Source organism: Suncus etruscus, chromosome 11, assembly GCF_024139225.1.
Source record: "Suncus etruscus isolate mSunEtr1 chromosome 11, mSunEtr1.pri.cur, whole genome shotgun sequence".
NCBI classification, from domain to species: domain Eukaryota; kingdom Metazoa; phylum Chordata; class Mammalia; order Eulipotyphla; family Soricidae; genus Suncus; species Suncus etruscus.
Window position 1 is genome coordinate 9,064,967 of NC_064858.1, and position 21,383 is coordinate 9,086,349.

The 21,383-nt window shown below is 49.7% G+C and overlaps 1 protein-coding gene and 1 pseudogene across 1 annotated transcript; one reads left to right on the plus strand and one right to left on the minus strand.

Annotated features, from left to right (window-relative positions):
• Positions 1-8,301: 8,301 nt before the first annotated feature.
• LOC126022381 (apoptosis-enhancing nuclease-like) lies at positions 8,302-13,966 on the minus strand. The gene is made up of 4 exons (XM_049783269.1): positions 13,929-13,966; positions 10,102-10,610; positions 8,891-9,088; positions 8,302-8,797 (listed from the first exon to the last, which is right to left on the minus strand). The coding sequence occupies exons 2-4, from the start codon at positions 10,573-10,575 to the stop codon at positions 8,561-8,563; spliced, it is 909 nt and encodes a 302-aa protein (XP_049639226.1). The 5' UTR covers positions 10,576-10,610; positions 13,929-13,966; the 3' UTR covers positions 8,302-8,560.
• Positions 13,967-15,091: 1,125 nt separating this feature from the next.
• LOC126023333 (uncharacterized) lies at positions 15,092-15,172 on the plus strand (annotated as a pseudogene).
• The last annotated feature ends 6,211 nt before the right edge of the window (positions 15,173-21,383 follow it).

Here is a 21,383-nt window from a genome sequence, read left to right on the forward strand (position 1 = left end):
GTCTGTATGACATGCAGATTACTATGTGAATTTGGGGCTATAAACATAAAAAATAAATCATATGAGTTTACATAAAAATATTTCAGACTGGACTTTTAACTTGAATAACTTCAAATTTGAACACCCAAACGCGCCCGGTGAAGCTGTGGCTGAGAGCGGCGGCAGTGAAACCTGCTTCCAAAATGCCGCAGCTGCAATCAGCCAACAACGCACCAACAACGCAGCAAAGAGCTACACTTCCAAATTCTGCCCGCTTGCGGAGACGGCAGCTGTAGCCAGCTGTAGCCGGTATCACTCTTCAGCGATTCAGGCTGCTTTCACCTTAGCCTGCGGCAAAAAAGCAGCTAAAAGTTCCTAATCAGCCCAAAAGCAGCAACGTGTGCAGCTCAGCTCCATTCTGCTCTGCTCCAGTCTGGTAAAGCCACGTGAAAACAACAGCATGGAAAAGGCAAAAGCGGCAAACCTGGGACCACATGGTCAGCAAAAAAATAAAAAACAGTGCAAAAGGACCTGCCTGCAGGGGCTGAAACACCATGGAAGAAAACCATGTGGTAAGAGCAGCGTGGGACAAACCAGCGTCTGGACTTATGGTTTTAGGTGAAGGGTAATTTACACATAGTTGGTGATGGGATAAGTTTTAGTTAGTTAGTGGCTTAAAAATTTTAAAAAGGGGGAGTAATACAGCTTAGCCCATTTAAAGATCTTAAAAAATAACCGCCTGCATCTAACTTTAATCTAAGTCATGTTCTTGCCAATTTAATGTGCTTTATTGTTTTGCCAATTTAATGTGCTTTATTGTTTTCCATAGTTAATGTTTCCATTGGTATAATGTTCTACTGTGTATTTTTATGTATTGAGCCTGTTTTTAAAATGTATGTTATGCATTTATGCTTAGTACTTGTGTTTAGGGAAGGTTAATAGGAACAGAAAGTTCCCCCAAAATAGTTTAAAAGTATAGGAACATGAAAGTTCCGGGATAGTGCTTGGTAAAAAGCATTAACAGAATTTTAAGTTACAAATGTATGGTGTATTTTGCAGAAATATTATTTTTAAGATAGGCTGATATATTAATTTTACACTTTAAAGATTGTTACTATGGAAATATTACCCGTCTTTGGCTATAGGCAGAAGCCACATAACTTATGCCTTTTGTCTTTATGTAAAAAAAAGGGGACAGATGTGGCCTCACCCCCCCCCCCATTCTTCCCAGGTAACTTGATCTTACCTGCAAGACCCCGTCCATTCCTGGGAGGAGTCTTGGAAAGGTTAGATAAGACTTTGACCAGAGAGGATTAAGGTCTTTTGTACTTTGGTCAGCATGGAGAGGTTAACAGGAGGAGACATGGCTGGAAAAGCTAAGACGCAGGGTAAGCTAAGGATAGCATGCGTAAATGGTTAAGATTGACCACACATGTGGTGGATAGGGCATGAATAAAACTGATACTTCCTGATGCCTGTCCGAGTAAGTCTGATACACGCTGCGACCACATGAAGATAACAGACCAGCTGGTTAATGAGGGAATGGAGCCACGTCCTTAGGCCAGGGCCTAAGGACAAAGGCCTCCATCCACCATCCAAGGCCACCTTAAGTGCTGTTTTGCAACAGTGGGCCATCTCAGTTATGCATTTTCCAGCAATAAGAAAGAAGTTTTAAGGGGCCAGAAAGAGTAGAGCGTTTGCCTTACACCAAACCCAGGATAGATCTGGGTTTGATTCCCAGCATCCCATATGGTCCCCCTAGAGCCTGCCAGGAGCAATTTCTGAGCTCAGAGTCAGGAATAATCCCTGAGAGCTGCTGGGTGTGGCCCCCAAACAAACAAACAAATAAATAAATTATATATATAAAATATTTTTAAAGAAGAAATTTGACAGGGGCCAGAGAGATAGCATGGAGGTAAGGCTTTTTGCCTTGCATGCTGAAGGACAGTGGTTCGAATCCCAGCATCCCATATGGTCAATGGAACCTGCCAGGAACGATCTCTGAGTAACCCCTGAGTGCTGCTGGGTCTGACCCAAAAAAGAAAGAAAGAAAGGAAGGAAGGAAGGAAGGAAGGAAGGAAGGAAGGAAGGAAGGAAGGAAGGAAGGAAGGAAGGAAGGAAGGAAGGAAGGAAGGAAGGAGGAAGGAAGGAAGGAAGGAAGGAAGGAAGGAAGGAAGGAAGGAAGGAAGGAAGGAAGGAAGGAAGGAAGGAAGGAAGGAAGGAAGGAAGGAAGGAAGGAAGGAAGGAAGGAAGGAAGGAAGGAAAGAAAGAAGGAAAGAAGGAAAGAAAGGAAAGAAAGAAGGAAGGAAGGAAGGAAGGAAGGAAGGAAGAAGGAAAGAAAGAAAGAAAGAAAGAAAGAAAGAAAGAAAGAAAGAAAGAAAGAAAGAAAAAAAGAAAGAAAGAAAGAAAGAAAGAAAAAAAGAAAGAAAGAAAGAAAAAAAAAGAAAGAAAGAAAGAAAAAAGAAAGGAAAGAAAGAAGAAGGAAGGAAAGAAAGAAAGAAGAAAGGAAAGAAAGAAGGAAGGAAAGAAAGAATGAAAGAAAGAAGAAAGAAAGAAAGAAAGAAAGAAAGAAAAGAGAAAGAAAGAAAGAAAGAAAGAAAGAAAGAAGAAAGAAAGAAAGAAAGAAAGAAAGAAAGAAAGAAAGAAAGAAAGAAAGAAAGAAAGAAAGAAAGAAAGAAAGAAAGAAAGAAAGAAAGAAAGAAGAAAGAAAAGAAAGTTGTTGACATGTCCAAAGTTTTCAGTATATCACAAATCCAAAAACTCCTGTTTGCACTTTGGATCTTTTTTGTTTTGTTTTGTTTTTTTGTCTTTTGGCCACACCGGTGACACTCAGCGAGAGGTTACTCGCTGTGCGCTCAGAAATTGCTCCTGGCTTGGGGGACCATATGGGACTCCGGGGGCTCAAACTGCAGTCTGTCCTAGGCTAGTGCACGTAAGGCAAATGCCTTACACCCTACGCCACCGCTCCGGCTGGGCTTTTATTTTTTTTTTAAATCTAATTCCCAGGTTAGAGATGAAAGTGTCCTTTTGTTGAAGGAAGTGAATCCTTGGGGCCAGAACTGAAGCCCAGCAGTGGCTGCACTTTTGGATATTCCTTCCTTCTTGCCCACCAGCTGGCCTGGCCCATGCTTTTTCCATTGGTTCCGCTGCCCCTCACCCTGTCAGTGCCTCTCACCCACCATGTCTCCCCTCCTGCCTGGCCTCATGTTTTCATAGTGGAATTTCTGCCTTTTGATGATCTCCTAGGTCTGTCCACTTCTCGGCTGCTGGGTCAGAAGTAACACTACTGGGTACTCACTGCTTAGAACTGGGTTGGGTTTTGGGGGGACTCTGGTTCAAAAATAAGCATTAGTTACTGGGCTAGAGAGATAGTGCAGTGGTAGAGCATTTGCCTTGCATGCAGCCGACCCAGGATGGACAATGGTTCGAATCCTGGCACCCCTATAGTCCCCCCTTATTTTGGTTTTGGGGTCTGTCAGGAGGACTGGGTGGAATTGGTGGCATAGAGTAAATAGAATTGTTTTAAAGTGTATAGTAAATTAGGGAGCTGGAGAGAAAGCACAGCGGTAAGGCATTTGCTTTGCATGTGGTTGACCCCGGACAGGCCAGTTCGATTCCTGGTCTCCCATATGGTCCCTCAAGCTTGCCAGGAGAGATTGCTGAGCACAGAGCCAGGAGTAACCCCTGAGTGCCACCGGGTGTGGCTCAAAAACCAATCAATCAATAAAGTGTATATAAATAAAATGTGTAGCATTTGCTCCATTTCAAAATCATTTGGTTGGCTTTAGCTTGAAAAGGGCATAAACAAATGGAGAGTGGACTGGAGCTCAGGAGGAGACTTGCACATGGACTCTATCCCCTGGAGCCCCCCAAAAATGTTCAAAGTGTGATTTTTAGATGTTTGTGCCCACCTAACTGAAGGTGTTTTAAAGGGATCACTGGAGCTTCTCAGCATCTGTCTTCCCAGTTGGCTGGCAAGGGTTAACTTCCTCTTCCCAGTGTGTTTGGGGACTGAGATTTTTCTCCCAGCTCACAAATGAGAAAGAACTTCGTGGGCCTATGACCAGAGACTATTTGTTCCCTCCTGTTGATCACACCCTGCTTTTAACCAAAACAAAGGTGGTCCTCCAGCTTCCCCTTTCTTTTCACTGAGCCCTTTGACTTGTAAAAGTTCACCCAGTTCTCACTGAACTCCCCTATCCTGGTGAATTTGCACTGGTAGAATAAAGAGAGGTTTGGTTTGGAGTAGTTTGGGAGTGGGACCACAAGGTGAGAAGCCAACTGACTTTATCATTTTTTCCAGACTGGTATATTCTTCATACCCTACTTCAGACCCATTCATCCATAAGACATGTGCAATGATTTCACACCCTCCCAACAAATGCTTATGTAGGACCCAAAGAACTGGGATATCTTTTTTTTTTTTTCCGTTTTGGGCCACACCCGGCGGTGCTCATGGGTTACTCCTGGCTGTCTGCTCAGAAATAGCTCCTGGCAGGCATGGAGGACCATATGGGACACTGGGATTCGAACCAACCACGTTTGGTCCTGGATCGGCTGCTTGCAAGGCAAACGCCGCTGAGCTATCTCTCCGGGCCCAGAACTGGGATATCTGAAGGGTAACCGCATACCTGGAACAATTACTCTCCAAGGCCCTCTGGAACAAATCGCTCTAATAGGGGTTCCATCTGCCAGGTAATTCAGAAAGTGTCACAGAGGCACCCAATGTCTCCCCACTTTCTGTTTGCAAACCACAAAAAAATTGAGATGGGCTTGATAGGTCTAAATTTTCATAAGGAAATACCTGGAAGCTGTTGTATATGAAAATATTTCCGTAAGATTGTCCTTTGCCGGTTGTCCCACCTTAACCTTTCAGGTGGGAGCGCTATTGAGAGCCAAATAAATAGCTGGGATGCCAGGCGTTCAGGGTCTTTTGCCAGAGTTGGCTGGCTGGCTCAAGGTGTGTTTTGGAGCTAGCAGCAGGCTGTTAAAGGACTCTCTTTGCCCAACCTTTTACCCCTTAACTCTCCTGTCTGTGTGGATTATTTGCTGTGGATAAATATTACCAAGATCTCCCCACAAAAGGGCACAAAGGGATGGGAATCAATTTCTCATTTTGGGAGCTTTTTGTGGATTCTCAAACAACCAATAAAGAAGTAAACGGGACCCAACAGAAGCTTATCTCTGAACACTTGGAAAACCTCATTCTGAAGGGCATAAATCCCTACAGACATATTTTCCTACCAGACCTGCAGGTGGTATCTAATTTTCTCCCATCTGTGGGCAAACCTGTTAAACCTCTGGGATGGGGGTTACACAAAATGTGGAATTACTCCAGTCACAAAACAGTTCCTTTTTTTTTATTCTTTGTTCGAAGATACTGACTCATTCCTGTACCCTGAGCAGAGCAGAGCTTGTTGCCAAGTGTCCAATCACTGTTCCGTGTCAATTGACTGTGGCCTGCATGTCCAGGGCGGGGGTGAGTAATTCTGTCATGTTTTGATGATGTCATGCATCTAAACTGAGGTTTGGAGAGCTGTGCCTACTACTGCAGCTGTAGTGGTGACAGCTATTATCCCCAAGCCAACAGTTATCAGCAGTCTGATGAATTACTAGAGTAGATGGACATGTCAGGACCTCTGTTATCAGTCCTTCAGGAGGGAAACGCTGCCACTCTCCGTCAGGTTGACTGGCAGCCATATTTGTGACCTAGCTTTTGAAAGATTATACTTGAATTGAGAGGGAAGACTTAAGACAGGTAAACAAGGTACAAAATTGACAAGAAGTCCTTTTTAGGAGAGGATCAAAGGAGAGCATGCTTCACTTGGGCAAGCACAGAGGGATGTTTAACACATTTTCATTGAAAGAGAATGTTATGGGCCCGGAGAGATAGCACAGTGGCATTTGCCTTGCAAGCAGCCAATCAGGACCAAAGGTGGTTGGTTCGAATCCCGGTGTCCCATATGGTCCCCCGTGCCTGCCAGGAGCTATTTTTGAGCAGACAGCCAGGAGTGACCCCTGAGCAATGCTGGGTGTAGCCCAAAAACCAAAAAAAAAAAAAAAAAAAGAGGATGTTATAAGCCCTGGAGCAGTGTAGTTCAATCCTCTGGTGTCCCATATGGTCCCCCAAGCCAGGAGTGATTTCTGAGCGCATAGCCAGGAGTAACCCCTGAGCGTCACTGGGTGTGGCCCCAAAACCAAAAAAAAAAAAAAAGATGTTATAACTAGTATAATACATGAAGCTACCATCCCAATGGTGGCTGGGAAGAGGGTAGCAGTAAATTTCCACAGGTCAGTGTGTTGGGGGTAAGCTGTGGGGGCAAATACCCCATCATGTCATTCCAGGGACCTAGATATGAAAACTGGTGAGAGAAGTGTAAGGACAGTTGGCTGCAGGGTGCAAATGGCATTTAGCACAATCTGGGTCTTCAGGAACAAACTTGCCTCTAAGCCCTCAGTCTATTATATCATAATGTGATTTCAATCACATTTTTTTTGTTTTTTTTTTGGGTCACACCCGGCAATGCTTAGGCGTTGTTCTTGGCTCTATGTTCAGAAATTGCCCCTGGCAGGCTTTGAACCAGCAACCTTCAGCATGCAAGGCAAACGCCTTACCGCTGTGCTATCTCTCCTGCTCCTTAAATCACATTATTATTATGTGATTAAAATCACAATATTTTGCCTAGGGGGCCGGGAAGGTGGCACTAGAGGTAAGGTGTCTGCCTTGCAAGCAGACGGACTGAGGTTCGATCCCCCGGCGTCCCATATGGTCCCCCCAAGCCAGGAGCGACTTCTGAGCGCATAGCCAGGAGTAACTGGAACGTCAAATGGGTGTGGCCCAAAAAACAAAAACAAACAAAACAATATTTTGCCTAGGGCAGACCCACATTCTGTCCAGTTCTTAGACAAATATTTCCATTTTTTTTTAAGGTCATACCCAGCAGTGCTCAGGGGTTACTCCTGGCAGGCTTGGGAGACCCTATGGGATGCTGGGATTCAAACCATTGTCAGTCCTGGATCAGCTGCATGCAAGGCAAACACCCTACCGCTGCGCTATTTCTCTCCAGCCAAATACTTCCATTTTTTTTTGTGGTGGGCCACACCCAGCAACGACACTCTTGGGTTACTCCTGGCAGCCCTGGGAGACCATATAGGGTGCTGGGATCAAATCCGGGTTCATCCCAGGTCAGCAGCTTGCAAGGCAAATGCCCTGCCATTCTGTGCTATCATTCCAAACTATTTCCAGTTTTTTTTGAAGAGATGGAATTAGAAACTGGGATTGGGATTTGACCTGAAGAAGTTACTTTAATGGTCAGTCTGGATGGAACATGGGTTTGCAAGAGCCAATAATATGTGGGTGATTAGACAGGATAGCTCAGGATCTTGGTGTGGATGCAAGCTTGGGAAGGAAAGGGAGGCATACTGATGCCTATAGGATCATGAGAATGATCTAGAGAAAGGTTAAAAGGGGTTCCATCCTTGTCTGGAAATAGGCATCGGTGAATCCCAAAAAGGATAAAAAGGACTCATTAGTGAACAGCTCGGGGCTAGTTTGAGAGGTTCTAGGGGCTTCTGGCAATCTGGTAGTCCAGTTGGATGGATTTGAGTCTGAATTCAACGTAACAGGACCCAATCTTTGATGGGGCTGCCATCTGTGGAAATATATAAGCATAGCCTTTTCCTCAGATGAGGTTTCCTGTTACCTATTCTTTGTCAATTTGTACCCAGATAGGGAAATAAATTGTTTTCTGAGCCTGTGCACCTTCTTCAAAGTACCATTCAGTAGTTGTGTGGGGCTCTCCTTGAAGTAAATTAAAAATATTTAAAGAGGGGCTGGAGCGATAGCACAGTGGTAGCGCGTTTGCCTTGCAAGTGGCCAACCTGGGACAGATCCAGGTTCAATTTCCTGCATCCCTTATGGTTCCCTGAGCCTTCCAGGAATGGTTTCTGAGCGAAGAGCCAGAAGTAACCCCTGAGCACTGCTGGGTATGGCAAACCCTACTGCTGTGCTATTGCTCTGGCCCCATCCTTAGCCCTTTCAAAAGCCACAGGGACAGCCCATGGAAAGCAAGAATAATTGTCGACAAGTACATGAAATAGTTTTGTTTTCTTTTTAAATAAAGGTAATGTATATAATAACCATTTGCCATATTTCGTCTGTCTTACAGGCTTCAGAGGTTAGCTCCAGCCACATAGGGGGTATAGTCAAGGAGCACAAACAGGACAAACACAACAGCGTGCCTGGCTTATCATGATGGGATGTGATAATGAACATGAAGGCAGCAGAATGTTTGTGTGTAGGGCCTGATGCTAGAAGGCTAGGTCAAGACAGGTGCCGCTAAAACATCAGCAGCTTCGTTTCCTTGAGCCAGCGGCCCAGGGAGACCAGGATGAGATCTGAGTATGAAAATACTCCTCACTGCAACCCCAGGTACCATCCTGCTGGAACTTCATCTGGGGACAAACCCCACGTGGATCCCGTAAAGGGTCTGGGATCTGCTTTCGAAGCTCCTGGTATCTCCTGGCCAAACCCCAGGGGTGGGAGAGGTACAGAGAGAGCCTCACTGAGAAACTGAGTCCACTAGTCCCCAGGGGAACTCGGTGTCCCTCCTCCTCCAGCCGCAGGACTGGGGCCCAGGTCGTCGGGCCAGTAGCGGTCATCCATGAACTGCTGCATGTCAGAGCTACTGTCATCCTCTTGGTCTTCCTGCTGGGTGCAGAAGCGGCGCATCTTCTCCTCCCAGCGGTGCTCTACCAGCTGGTACAGCTCCATGGCTGTGGCGGCATCCTCCACTGATGAGTGTCCATGGTGACCCACCTGCAAAGGGTGGAAGTGAGGAAGGCGGGCTGGGGAGGTGAGGCTGGCAGACTCCCACCTCACCAAGGCTGGCCCACCACACCCAGGCCATACCTGGATCTTTTTGTGCAGCAGATGCAGGGCCAGGTCCTTGAGGGACACACGAGCCTTGGGGGGCCCGCCAGAGCTCAGCAGTCTGGGCACGCAGGTGGTGTCTCGGATGTGGCTGCGTGGATGGGTGTACTTGAGCACCTGGAAGTCATTGTGCACTGCGTGGCCCACCACCACCTTCCCCTTCAGCAGCTTCAGGATCTGGGGTTGGGGACAGGAAGATGCAGACTCCAGACCCTACTACGGTCCAAGGCACAAGGTACCAGCTTTGTGCCCCAGACTCCAGATTTTTGTTTGCTCAGGTTTATTCATTTGTTTGTTTTCTGCCTCACCCAATAGTGCTCAGTGGTTACTCCTGACAGGCTCAGGGAACCCTATAGGATGCCAAGGATCAAACCTGGGTTGGCAAGACAAGTGCCCTCTCTACTGTGCTACTGCTCTGGCCCTGTTTGCTTATTTTGGGCTCATACCAGGTGGTATTTAGGGCTTACTCCTGATCTATGCTCAGGGAGCACATCTGATCCCTCAGGGACCCTATGGGACACTGGGATCGAACCAGGGTCAGCCACAGTTCAAGGCAAATGCCCTTGGAGCCAGAGTGATAGCACAGCAGTAGGGCATTTACCTTACATGCTGTTAACTTGGACAAACCCAGGTTCAATCCCTGGCATCCCATAGGGTCCTCTGAGCCTGTCAGGAGTAATTTCTGAGCGGAGCCAGGAGTAATACCTGAGCACCACCAGGTATGGCCCAAAAACCAAAAAAATAAATAAGTTGGGACCGGAGAGATAGCATGAAGGTGGGACGTTTGCCTTGCTAGCAGAAGGGCGGTGGTTCGAATCCCAGCTTCCCACATGGTCCCTGGAGCCTGCCAGGAGCAATTTCTGAGCGTAGAGCTAGGAGTAACCCCTAAGCACTGCTGGGTGTGAAGCCCCCTAAATAAAATAAACCCAAAAAATAAACAAATAAACAAAACAAGGCAAGCACACTCCAGGCTGTCTTATTGCTCATGCCCCTGACTTTTACTACATGAGAACCCCGTGAAGTTCGCCCAATTCACTGAAAACAGAATGCTTAGTGGGGGAGGGCATCTGGGGCCACAGTTGGGTGGGAGGGAGGGTAAGACCGGTCACCCCCTGGCTCAAGAGCCAGCCTGAATCCTTGTTTCTGGCCCCCATCCCCACCTCCAGCCAGAGCAGTACGACCCACTTTACCTCCTTCTGGGCCACCTGGAAGGGGATGGCTTTGGCCATGTGCTGCGGCGTGATCCCGCTCCATCGGCTGCGAAAGTCAGTGATGGGCTGTTCGGGAAGGACGTACTTGTCATACAGGACGTCGCCGTGATAGCTGACCACGGAGCAGCGGGCCAGCTCGCTTACTCGGCCCTGGGGCCCTGTGCCCACCATCTCACAGTCGATGGCCACGTATTTGCTGGGTGAGGCCACGCACCCTGCAGATGCCCTGGGACGCAGTCTCCCTCGGCACCGTGGTTCCCTGGAGGGCCCAGGCCTAGGGGATGCACTGGGGCCCAGTGGTGGCGGTTGGGGTAGCACCTTGCGCTGTGCCAGGACCCGCTGGTGCTGCCGGCTCCGCCTCTTGGGCTTCTTCCGAAGCACATCCTTGACACCCAGGCCAGCTGCAGCGGGGCACAGGCACTGGGCGGACACAGTGGCCTCCCGAGACACCATGTCACTGGCTCACTTCTTGGACAAGAGGTGGCAACCTGCAGGGCAAGGAGTAAGGGTGGTGAGCAAGGTTCCCAGTGCTCATAGCCTGCCCAACTCCCAACTCTGGCTCCAAATGTCCCCCTTTTTGTTTTTAGACCTCACAAGGCACACTCAGAGGTTACTCATGTCTGTGCTCAAAAAATCACTCCTCATGACTGAAACCCAACTACAATCATATTTATGATCAAGGTGTGTCCTTAATAACGATATTAATTTTAATAAAAGAAAATCAAGTTAAAATTATAAAAAATAAATCACTCCTGGGGCCGGAGATAGCATGGAAGTAGGGCATCTGCCTTGCATGCAAGATGGTGGTTTGAATCTCGGCAGGGGGATTTCTGAGTGTAGAGCCAGGAGAAACCTCCGAGTGCTGCTGGGTGTGACTCCCCCCCCCCCCAATAAAAGAAAATCACTCCTGGCTGGCTCTGGAGACCCTATGGGATGCCGGGCATCAAACATAGGTCAGTCACATGCAGGGAAACACCTTCCCCACTGTGCTTTTGTTCTAGCCCCACCTCCATTTTATTTTTGCCTTGGGGACACACCCGGCTGTGTTCAGGGATCATTTCTCATGAGGATGGGGTGGGGGAAACTAGCGGTGCCAGGGATGGTACTTGGGTTGACTACCTACAAAGCAAGAGCACCCCCCACCCCCTACCCCCATCCTTTCTCTTGGCACAAAGGCCCCATTGCTCAGATGTTCAATACTGGGAGTAAACCAACATCCCCAAGTTCTCTCCCAGGAACCCCACTGTCTTTCCCCATTCCAAGAAATATCACAGGGAAAACCTCCCAAAGGTGCCCTTCAGGCAAGGCTGAGAAAACAAGGTGCCAGGCCCCCTTTCCACCAGCACCAAATCCTGGCACAGGGCGGGAAGGGGGAGAGCAATTATGGGGCAGACAACAGCTGCCCAGAGGGACAGGCACGAAGCCCTTCCCCTCATTGTGGTTGGCTGTCTCCTTTGTACCCCACTTTTCCGTGGCCTCCCTGTCTAGGTCTGTCTTCCCACAGGACTGGACTTTGCCCTTGGAATTGGTCCTATCTGAACCTTACCCTCTGCCTGGCCCCTCCCCACTGTGTGTGGCAGGTTCTGGTCATGAGGTCTGCCAGTGGGGGTCTCCCCACCTCCGTAGGACACTGCTACCTGCCCTGAGGGTGACCCCAAAGTAGGTCATCCCACTCCCCAGCTTTAATCCGCACAGGTAGGAAGATGGGGGAGAAGATAGTGTGTGTGTTGCCTGTGTGTAAAGGGGGTGGGGTGCACCCCCTTTGCTTATTTCAGCTTCCCCAGAAGTGCTCCCTTTAAAAGGGGCTAGAGCAGGGCCTGAGCAGGAAGGGCATTTGCCTTCATGCTGCCAACCCATTTCTATCCCTGACACCCCTTTTGGTCACCAAGCACCGTCAGAAGTGATTCCTGAGTGCAGAGCCAGGAGTAACCCTGAGCACCGCTGGGTGTGGCCCTAAAAATCAAGGTGGCTGGTGCTCTGCAAACAGGTGGTGGGTGTGGGGGGCACCACCTCCTGCTTTCCCTTCCCTGAGAGGCCGGAGCTCCCTCCCAGTGGACGTGCAAGTCTTCAAAGGGATTAGAAACCAGCTTGCCTGGGCAGACAAGGGCACTCTGCCTCACTCCTGCATTCCTGCCTGGGAACTTGCAATTACCCAGGGCATGTCCCCACCCTGTCCTGTATACAGGACAGCAGCAGGGAAGCCTATCCGTGACAGCAAGGAGTAGTCCACATGTCTGTCACTCCCTAGTCCTCCCAGTAAAGCCCCCCAAAAGCCAGATGGACCAGGAGCACCTGCTGACCAGAGCCATCAAAGTCACCCCCAACCAGCGAGATCTTTTTGGTTTGTTCTAGGCCACGGAGCTCAGGAGTTACTCCTGGCTCTGTGTTCAGAAATCACTCCTGACAGGCTTGGAGGGAGGGGAAATATGGGATGCCAGGGATTGAACCCAGGTCAGCTTCGTGCAAGGCAAGTGCCCTACCTGCTGTGCTATTGCTTTGGCCCCTTCCAGTGAGATTTTTCTTTGGGGGGGTTTCTGGGCCACACCCGATGACGCTCAGGGGTTACTTCTGGCTATGCACTCAGAAATCGTTCCTGGCTTGGGGGACCATATGGGACGTGAGGGATTGAACCACAGTCTGTCTTAGGTCAGCGTGTACAAGGAAAATGGCCTAATACTTGCGCCACAGTTCCAACCCCCCTCCAACGAGATCTTACTGCACAAAAGGGGTCCCCTTCTGGAGGGGTCCCCCTAAAACAGGCGAGTCCCAAGAACCAGGAAGTCCTAGGGCCACCCCACCGGATCAGAGATGCCACCTTAGCCAAGGGATCCGAGAACCTGCAGACCCTTCACCCCTACCCCCAACCCCCAACCCCTGAGGCCTGATACTCGGTCTGTGTTGCTAAAAAAATTTCTCACAGCTAAGAAACTCGCCTGGTGGGACCATATGGGATGGCTGGGGATCAAACCCCATAAATGCATTCTTGAATTCTTGATGGCACAAGTGTTTGATGATGTGCCTTAAATTGGGGACACTTTTGGGGCCGGAGAGGTGGCGCTAGAGGTAAGGTGTCTGCCTTGCAAGCACTAGTCAAGGAAGGACCATGGTTCGAACCCCCAGCATCCCATATGGTCCCCCCAAGCCAGGGGCAATTCTGAGCCCTTAGCCAGGAGTAACCCCTGAGCATCAAACGGGTGTGGCTCCCCCCTCCAAAAAAAAAACAAAAAAAAAAAATTGGGGACACTTTTAATGGATATAGTGTGTCTGTAATCTTTAAAAAGTTTGGAAAATAGGGGTCGGAGATATAGCATGGAGGAGGGGTGCTTGCCTTGCATGCAGAAGGTCAGTGGTTTGAATCCCGGGGCATCCCAAGGGTCCCCCGAGCCTGCCAGGAGCGATTTTTGAGCACACAGCCAGGAGTAACTAATCCCTGAGCGCTGCCGGGTGTGACCCAAAAATAAAAAAAATAAGAAAGTAAAACATAAGGAAAATAAAGAAAAATAAAAGGAAAGTCATGGGTGTGGAGCAGATAAATCCCGCAGAACGGGGAAGGGCAAGTCCTGGGCCCCAACTCCCAGCAAGCAGGGCCCCTGGCTTGGGCAGGACAAGGCCTAAACGCTCTCCAGCCACCACCACCCTAACAGGCCCGGGACAGATGGCGCCCAGCAAGGGCTGAGACCCTGGAGCGGGCCCGGGGAGCAGGATCGGCAGTGCCCAGGGCTGTCCTGATCTTGCCCAAGCGCCCACCACTTCCAAGGTCGCAGGTTCGAGTCCCGGGCAGGGTCGCAAAGGCCGATCAGACTTACCTGCTACACGCTGCGCAGTCCACCGCACCCACGTGGCGTTTCGACTGCCGGTCCCCCACGTGACTCCCTGTCGCGCTTCTATTGGCCCGCGGAGCGGCAGTGCCCGCCCAAGGCCGCTTTTGATTGGTGAAGGACCCGGCTCGCAGGTGATTGGACGGTAAAACACATGGTTGACAGGGGGCGTGGCTTAGTGTCTAAACCGGTCTGGCGGCGGGAATTTTCTTTTCTTTTTCTTTTTGTTTTTTGGGCTACTCCTGGCAGGCTCGGGGGGATCCTATGGGATGCCAGGATTCGAACCAATGACCTTATGCATGAAAGGCAACCGCCTTACCTCCATGCTCTCTCTCCGGCCCGGCGGGAATTCTTTTTTTAAAGAGACAGGAGTACTAGAATTCCTGGTACTCCCAACCCTGATTTAGTTAGGTCCCTGGATAGCTGGAAGAATTAGTGAGATATATGATGATGGGAAGTAAAGATGACTAAAGTCCAGAGGCTGGGGAGCTTAGCGGTGAAGCACTGGCCTTGCATGGATGAGGGAGGGAGGGAGGGAGGAAGGAAGGAAAGAGAGAGAGAGAGAGAGAGAGAGAGAGAGAGAGAGAGAGAGAGAGAGAGAGAGAGAGAGAGAGAGAGAGAGAGAGAGAGAGAGAGAGAAGAGAGAGAGAGAGAGAGAGAGAGAGAGAGAGAGAGAGAGAGAGAGAGAGAGAGAGAAGAAGAAGAAGAAGAAAATGAAAGCAGAAATAAGAAAGAAAGAGAAAAGAAAGAAATAAAGAAGAAGGGCCGGGCGGTGGCGCTAAAGGTAAGGTGCCTGCCTTGCCTGCGCTAACCTTGGACGGACCGAGGTTCGATCCCCCGGTGTCCCATATGGTCCCCCAAGCCAGGAGCAACTTCTGAGCACATAGCCAGGAGTAACCCCTGAGCGTTATCGGGTGTGGCCCAAAAACCAAAAAAAAAAAAAAAAAAAAAGAAATAAAGAAGAAAAGAAAGAACTGACCTAGAAAGAAAGAAAAGAAGAAAAAAGAAGGAAGGAAGGAAGGAAGGAAGGAAGGAAGGAAGGAAGGGAAAAAGGACTGACCCAGAATAAACTTCCTTTACTTCCTTACGCTATTTATTTTTTATGTGAACTAATGTTTGTCAGTGTTTATGTTAGTCAAAACTAAAAGTCTATCGCTTTTCGGTCTTTTGGCTAAGATCAAGTGTAGTATCTGTTCTTATCAGTTTAATATCTAAAAAAAAAAAAACCCTAAAAGTCTGCTGAGGCCAGAGCAATGGTAGTGGGTGGTGCATTTGCTTTGCATGCAGCTAACCTAGGTGTATTCCAGGCAGCCCATAGACTACCCCAAGCATCACCAGGAGTGATTGCTGACTGCAGAGGCAGTGGTTATCACTGAATGTGGCAAAACAAACAAACAAACAAAATGTCTTTATTTTTGTAAAAAGTAATATCCATGTTACTGGATTCATGTATACTTAGTAAAAGAATCAATGACCCAGGAATCAGAGCGATAACACAGCAGTGGGGCATTTGCCTTGCACACGACTGACCCAGGACAGACCTGAGCTCAATCCCCAGCATCCCATATGGTCCCCTAAGCCAGGAGCGATTTCTGAGATTTCTGAGCGCATAACCAGGAGTAACCCCTGAGCATCACTGGTGTGACTCCCCCCCCCCAGAAAAAAAGAGGATAAATGACCCAGTTTATCTCCTTTTGAGAGTGGTGGGAGCTTTTGAACCACACTCACCAGTGCTCACTCCTGGTGAGTTTGGGGAACCCTCTGGGGTACCACTATCTAAACTTGGTTGTGGCTAGTGCAAGGCAATTTGCACTCCCCACTGGATCTCCAGACAGATTCAATGCAATTTTATCCTGTGCTGTTTCTGGTTCCATTACGGGCTTAAAATGTATCTCGAAGTCAGTGGTCCTCAATCATGGTTGAACACTGGAATCATCTAAGAAGTTTTTTTTCACAGTGGGTTTGGGGGCGACTTAACTTTTGTAGGGACTGGAGAAGAGTCAGATACCAACAGGTGCGCGGCTCAGTGGCAATTACCCAAAAGAGCCAGCAGAGGGCGCTGCTTCCCTGTGTTTTCCCCTGCGAGGGGCCTAAAGGTGTAGCCAGCAGGTAAACTGAGGCAGCAGGCAGTTTACTTGTTGATCCTGTTTAGACGGTTATCTCTGAAGTACTAAGTTGTTTATTTCGCTGAGAAAACCTAGAGGAAAATCATAAAAGTTGTACTAGGCTTAACTCGTTAGGGCATTGAAAAATGGGAATTTGGGCCCGGAGAGATAGCACAGTGAGTGGCGTTTGCCTTGCAAGCAGCCGATCCAGGACCAAAGGTGGTTGGTTCGAATCCCGGTGTCCCATAGGGTCCCCCGTGCCTGCCAGGAGCTATTTCTGAGCGGACAGCCAGGAGTATCCCCTGAGCACCGCCGGGTATGGCCCAAAAACCAAAAAAAAAAAAAAAAAAAAAAAAAAAGAAAAATGGGAATTTGAGGAACTGGAGCACTACTAGCACAGTAGGGATGGTGCTTGCCTTGCATGTGGCCAACCAGGGTTCGAAACCCAGCATCCCATAGGGTTTCCCATGTGGCGAGGCACAGGAGTGCGGATGGGGCCCCATATGGTTCCCAAAAGCCTGGCTGCAGGGGGTTAATTCCTTGTTCCTTAGAGGAACGAGTTTGTCCTTACTTTGGAACAGGGATTCCAGGACCTTCGATATCTCTCATAAAACTAAGGGGGCCTAGAGCTGGGAGCATAGCTGGGAGCCTCACACTTGGCCAACTTGGCCAACCCTGGCACCTCATAGGGTCCCATAGAACTGGCAGGAGTGGTTCCTGCATGCAGTCAGGAGTAAGTCAGGCAAAACAGAAGGAGACAAAATAGTGAAGTAAATCCATCTTATTAGAAGAAACCTAATTTAGAGAAAGTGAGAGAAGGGAAGGAGAGAGGAGAGTTCAAGAAGGAACAGCACGTTCTGGGGAGGGCAAAAGGCCAAGGGACCCCTCTGCCAGCCCCAACGTGCCTTTTCAAGGTTCACTTATACTGGGACTCCGTCCCCATTCCAGGCTCTAGAAATCTCAAAAAAATGTCATCTGCACCCTGTTGCAGGGAAAAGTCTGAGACTCCACGTTCTTCCCAGAACTTTCCTACTCTTTCCTAGTTCCCCCTTTTCCTGAGGGGTTTCTGCCCTGTTTGGGGGGGGGATACCTCATTTTTCTGGCTCTCTCGATTTGCATCCCAAAGGGTGGTGATCTGGGGCCCCGCAGAGAGAGCACAGCAGTAGGGCTTTTGTCTTGCACGCAGCCACAGCTGATCCAGGATAGATGGTGGTTCAAATCCAGGCATCCCATTTAGTCCCCAGAGCCTGCAGGAGCGATTTCTTTTTTTGGTTTTTGGGTCACACCCGGCGGTGCTCAGGTGTGACTCCTGGCTGTCTGCTCAGAAATAGCTCCTGGCAGGCATGGGGGACCATATAGGACACCGGGATTCGAACCAACCACCTTAGGTCCTGGATCGGGTGCTTGCAAGGCAAACATCGATGTGCTATCTCTCCGGGCCCTGCAGGAGCGATTTCTAAATACTGAGCCAGCAGTAACTCCTGAACGCCTGCCGCCTGCCGGGTGTTACCCCAAAACAAACAAACAAAAAAAAGACTGTGATCTCTGGAGCTTTAGGGCTACTTCAGGGTGAGCCAATTTCTTCTTAGTTTTATAATTTCTCCCCAAACTGCTGACCAGACCTCCCCAACTGTTGCAAGGGTATGAGAAAGAAGTTCCCGCTGGAGGGTCTCTCTTGCCACTTAGGGGTCACCTTAGGACCAGGTGACCCCAGGCAGGAACAAAACCTTGGATGTTTATGATCTGTCTGGGAGAGCTTTGGTCTATGGGGGGGGGCTTCTGGGTCTCCCCCACCCAGCGGGTGATGCCATGGGCATGCACAAGAGTCCACTCTGCAACCCGGGGCCGGTGCCAACAATTCCGGCGGCCCAGGTAGGAGTGTCCCCACTTTCTGCCACAGAGCCAGCCAGAGTCACTGCCTACGGGCTAGCACAGCTAGCCCAGGCCCCCAAAGCCCCACTGTCAGAGACACCAGAACTCTGAGCCCTCTCTGGCAGGCATCCCTTGCTGTGGGTGTCCCTTGGGTGGGAGAGTCCATGAGAAAATGAGGGCATCCCTCTCTGGTCTAGAGTCAAGGGTACAGAAGTGGCATTATTTCCCTCGACAAGAACAGCCCCATTTCTGTTTCTCTGCTCACAGCCTAGTTTATCTAGCTTCTGGAAGATTCGTGCCATAGAGGAGCTCTAGGGGCATTTCCTAGGAACCAGAAAAGGGGGGGGGGCTTCCCCCAGTCCGCCGCTGGGACCAGCACCATCAGGTAGACCAGGATTTGCTGTTGAAGTGGAGAAACAACAACAAAATCACAAGTCTTCCAGCTGGAACCGGTCACTGGTCGTGCACCTCATGCTATTTGACCCCAACAGCCCCACAACCCTCCCTAGCCTCTTCCTTTATTTGCTTCTGAACCTGCTCCCAGGTAATCGGAGGCTCTGATTTCTCTCCTCCTTCCTTAAAAGCACTGAGCTCAGAAGTAGGGAACTGAAGCAGGGGCAGAGTTGAGGGGCAGGACCCCCACCCAAATGTGCCCCTTCCTTACCAGACACACTAATTTCTTCTCCTTATTTCCCCTGTTTTATTTGACCATCCCCTACACTGTGCCTGGCTGGCTACTGGCTCTGTGCTCAGAGATCACTCCTAGCTGGGCTGGAGGACTCTTGGGGTGAGGGGGTAGTGGGGATTGAATCCAGGTTGGCTGTGTGCTTGGCTAGTGCCTGACCCACTGGCCCTTCTTTAGTTGTGTGTGTGTGTGTGTGTGTGTATTATTACTAGAGGTATAAAAAAGCATCACCCTGGTTGCTCTGTCCTGCTGAGAATCCTGACTTTTCCTTAGGTTGAGAGACAAAGATCTCAGCTTGGATGTGGAGAAAAAAAACTAAGTTCCCAGGTCTCCTTTGTGGGGCAGTGGGGGTACTAGCAGTGCTGGGCTGGACAGTCCATCTCCTGGTAAATGAGCACCGAGAGGGGAGCTAAACAGGCCACAAGGGAAAGAAGCTGGGTGGATCTGGGCACAGGCTGACAGGACTCTCCTGCACAAAAGGGTACACCCTGAACTGTTGACAAGCAGGGCTGGAGAGACAGCACAGTGGTATGGCGTTTGTCTTGCACGTGTATGTGGCCAACTGGGACAGACCCAGGTTCGATCCCTGACATCCCATATGGTCCCCTGAGCCTGCCAGGGGTGATTTCTGAGTGCAGAGCCAGAAGTGACCCCTGAGCATCGCCAGGTGTGGCCCATAAAAACAAAATAAAAGGGGCCGGAGAGATAGCATTGAGGTAAAGAGTTTGTTTGCCTTGCATGCAGAAGGTCGATGGTTCGAATCCTGGCATCCCATATGGTCCCCTGAGCGAAATCAGGGGCGATTTCTGAGTGTTAGAGCCAGGAGTAACCCCTGAGCACTGCTGGGTGTACCGAAAAACCAAAACAAACAAACAAACAAGGCTGAAATGGGATGGGTGCTTACACTACAGTGCATCGGATTGGGCTAGTACACCCGGAAGTGCTGGGGTGGCAACCAGAACCCAAAGGTCCCAGCTTGGTGTGAACTGAGGCCCTTTGCTCACAACCCAGTCCTGGAGTCTGCACAGAACTGATGGCCTCTGGGAATCAGTGCTGGGCAAGTGGATCAAGGTTATGCAGGAAATTGTTTATTTATTTTTATTTTATTTTATTTTATTTTGGGTTTTGGGTCACACCTGGCGGCGCTCAAGGGTTACTCCTAGCTCTACACTCAGAAATCGCTCCTGGCAGGCTCGAGGGACCATATGAGATGCCGGGATTCGAACCACAGTCCTTCTGTATGTAAGACAAACACCCTACATCCATGCTATCTCTTCGGCCCCTATGCAGGGAATTCATTTCCACTGGACCCAGGGGCTGCACCAGAACCTAACAGCCCCCCTTTCCAAAAGTCTTTACCTCTGGGTACTATCAGGTGGGAGAGGTAGAAATGCAGCCCTGATGGCCAAAAAACCAGTCCAGGAGATGTCGCCACCCCCACTTCCTCTCCCCACTTGAAGCTTCTGTCCCTGGCCCTGGCCATTTCCTTGGCAACACAGGTTGCCATGGTTCCCGTGCCAGCCCTCACTCACTGCCCCTTCCCTCTTCTGCCAGCAGAGATGGGGAAGGGGGGCCGGTGTGGCCCTTCCTGTTCCCATGGCGATAGGAATCTGAGCCCCTATTTATCTCCCCACGAGGGCTGGGAACAGGACTGGGAGAGGAGTGGGGTGTAGAGATGTAGCTGCCAGGGGAGCCCCTGAGGACCAGCCAGCACTTCCTGCTGCAAAGGCCATGATTGCTCAGCCCACTTCTTCCTCTCCACGTCAGCAAGAGAAGGGGGGGTTCGGGACTCACTCCTGACACAGTAATTAAGGCTTGCTCCCAGCTCTGCACTCAGTGTCGCTCACTCTGAATTCTGTGCTCAGGGTTCAATCTCAACTCTCTGTTTCAAGCTCATTACTGGCTCAGTGCTGAGTGTCCTTTCAATTCTGTGCTCAGGGGTCACTCCCAGCTCAGTGCTCAGGGCTTGCTCATTCCTGGCTGGGTTGGAGACACTATGAGGATGGATTCCAACTGGCTACATGAAATCATGTGCCTTCCTCACTGTACTATGTCTCTCTGGTCTCTCATTCCCTACATATTTTTTGGGAGAGGGGAGGGACCCGCACTTGACACTGTTGAGGTTACTCCTGACTCTGTGCTCAAGAATCATTCCTAGGGCTGGAGAGATAACACAGTGGTAAGGTGTTTACCTTGCACATGGCCGACCCAGGATGAACCCAGGTTTGATCCCTGGCATCCCATAGGGTCCCCCGAGCCTGCTAGGAGTGATTTCTGAGCACAGAGTCAGGAGTAAGCCCTGAGCGCTGCTGGGTGTGGTCCCAAAACAAAAAATAAAAGAATTGTTCCTGACTAGGACCAAAACCTGGGTCAGCCACATCAGGCCAGTATCCTATACCAGTCAGTTACTGTCCCTAGTCCTTCAAAGCCTTCATTTAAGTAGCTCCGAACCCTGGCGTATTACCCATCCTGGATGAGCTCTGCCCACTTCCCTCTGCCCTCCTGCTTACAGCCTTTCCTGTGCCCAGATCCTTGTCTCTTCTCTACTCATGAAGGAAGGCATCCATGTCGGTTTTGGCAGAGCTGAAGTCCTCAAGGAGAGAACCATGAGTTATCTGTTCTTCCTGGGGACGGATGCTCCCCAGGGTCCTAACAGACCTTTGGGTGAAAGCAGAGTGGAAAGAACAAACTAGTTCACTTCCAGGGCCCAGAGTGAGGGGACATGGCCAGATGTGGCCCAAAATATAAACCAAAAACAAAGTGTGTACCTGCTGTAGTAGC

Excerpts from the sequence above, each read along its gene's own strand:
- LOC126022381 (XM_049783269.1), bottom strand. The coding sequence starts at position 10,575 with ATGGTGTCTCGGGAGGCCACTGTGTCCGCCCAGTGCCTGTGCCCCGCT. Across the intron at positions 9,089-10,101 it reads TCCAGGTGGCCCAGAAGGAG|ATCCTGAAGCTGCTGAAGGG; the intron begins GTAAAGTGGGTC and ends CCCCAACCCCAG. Across the intron at positions 8,798-8,890 it reads TGCTGCACAAAAAGATCCAG|GTGGGTCACCATGGACACTC; the intron begins GTATGGCCTGGG and ends CACCCTTTGCAG.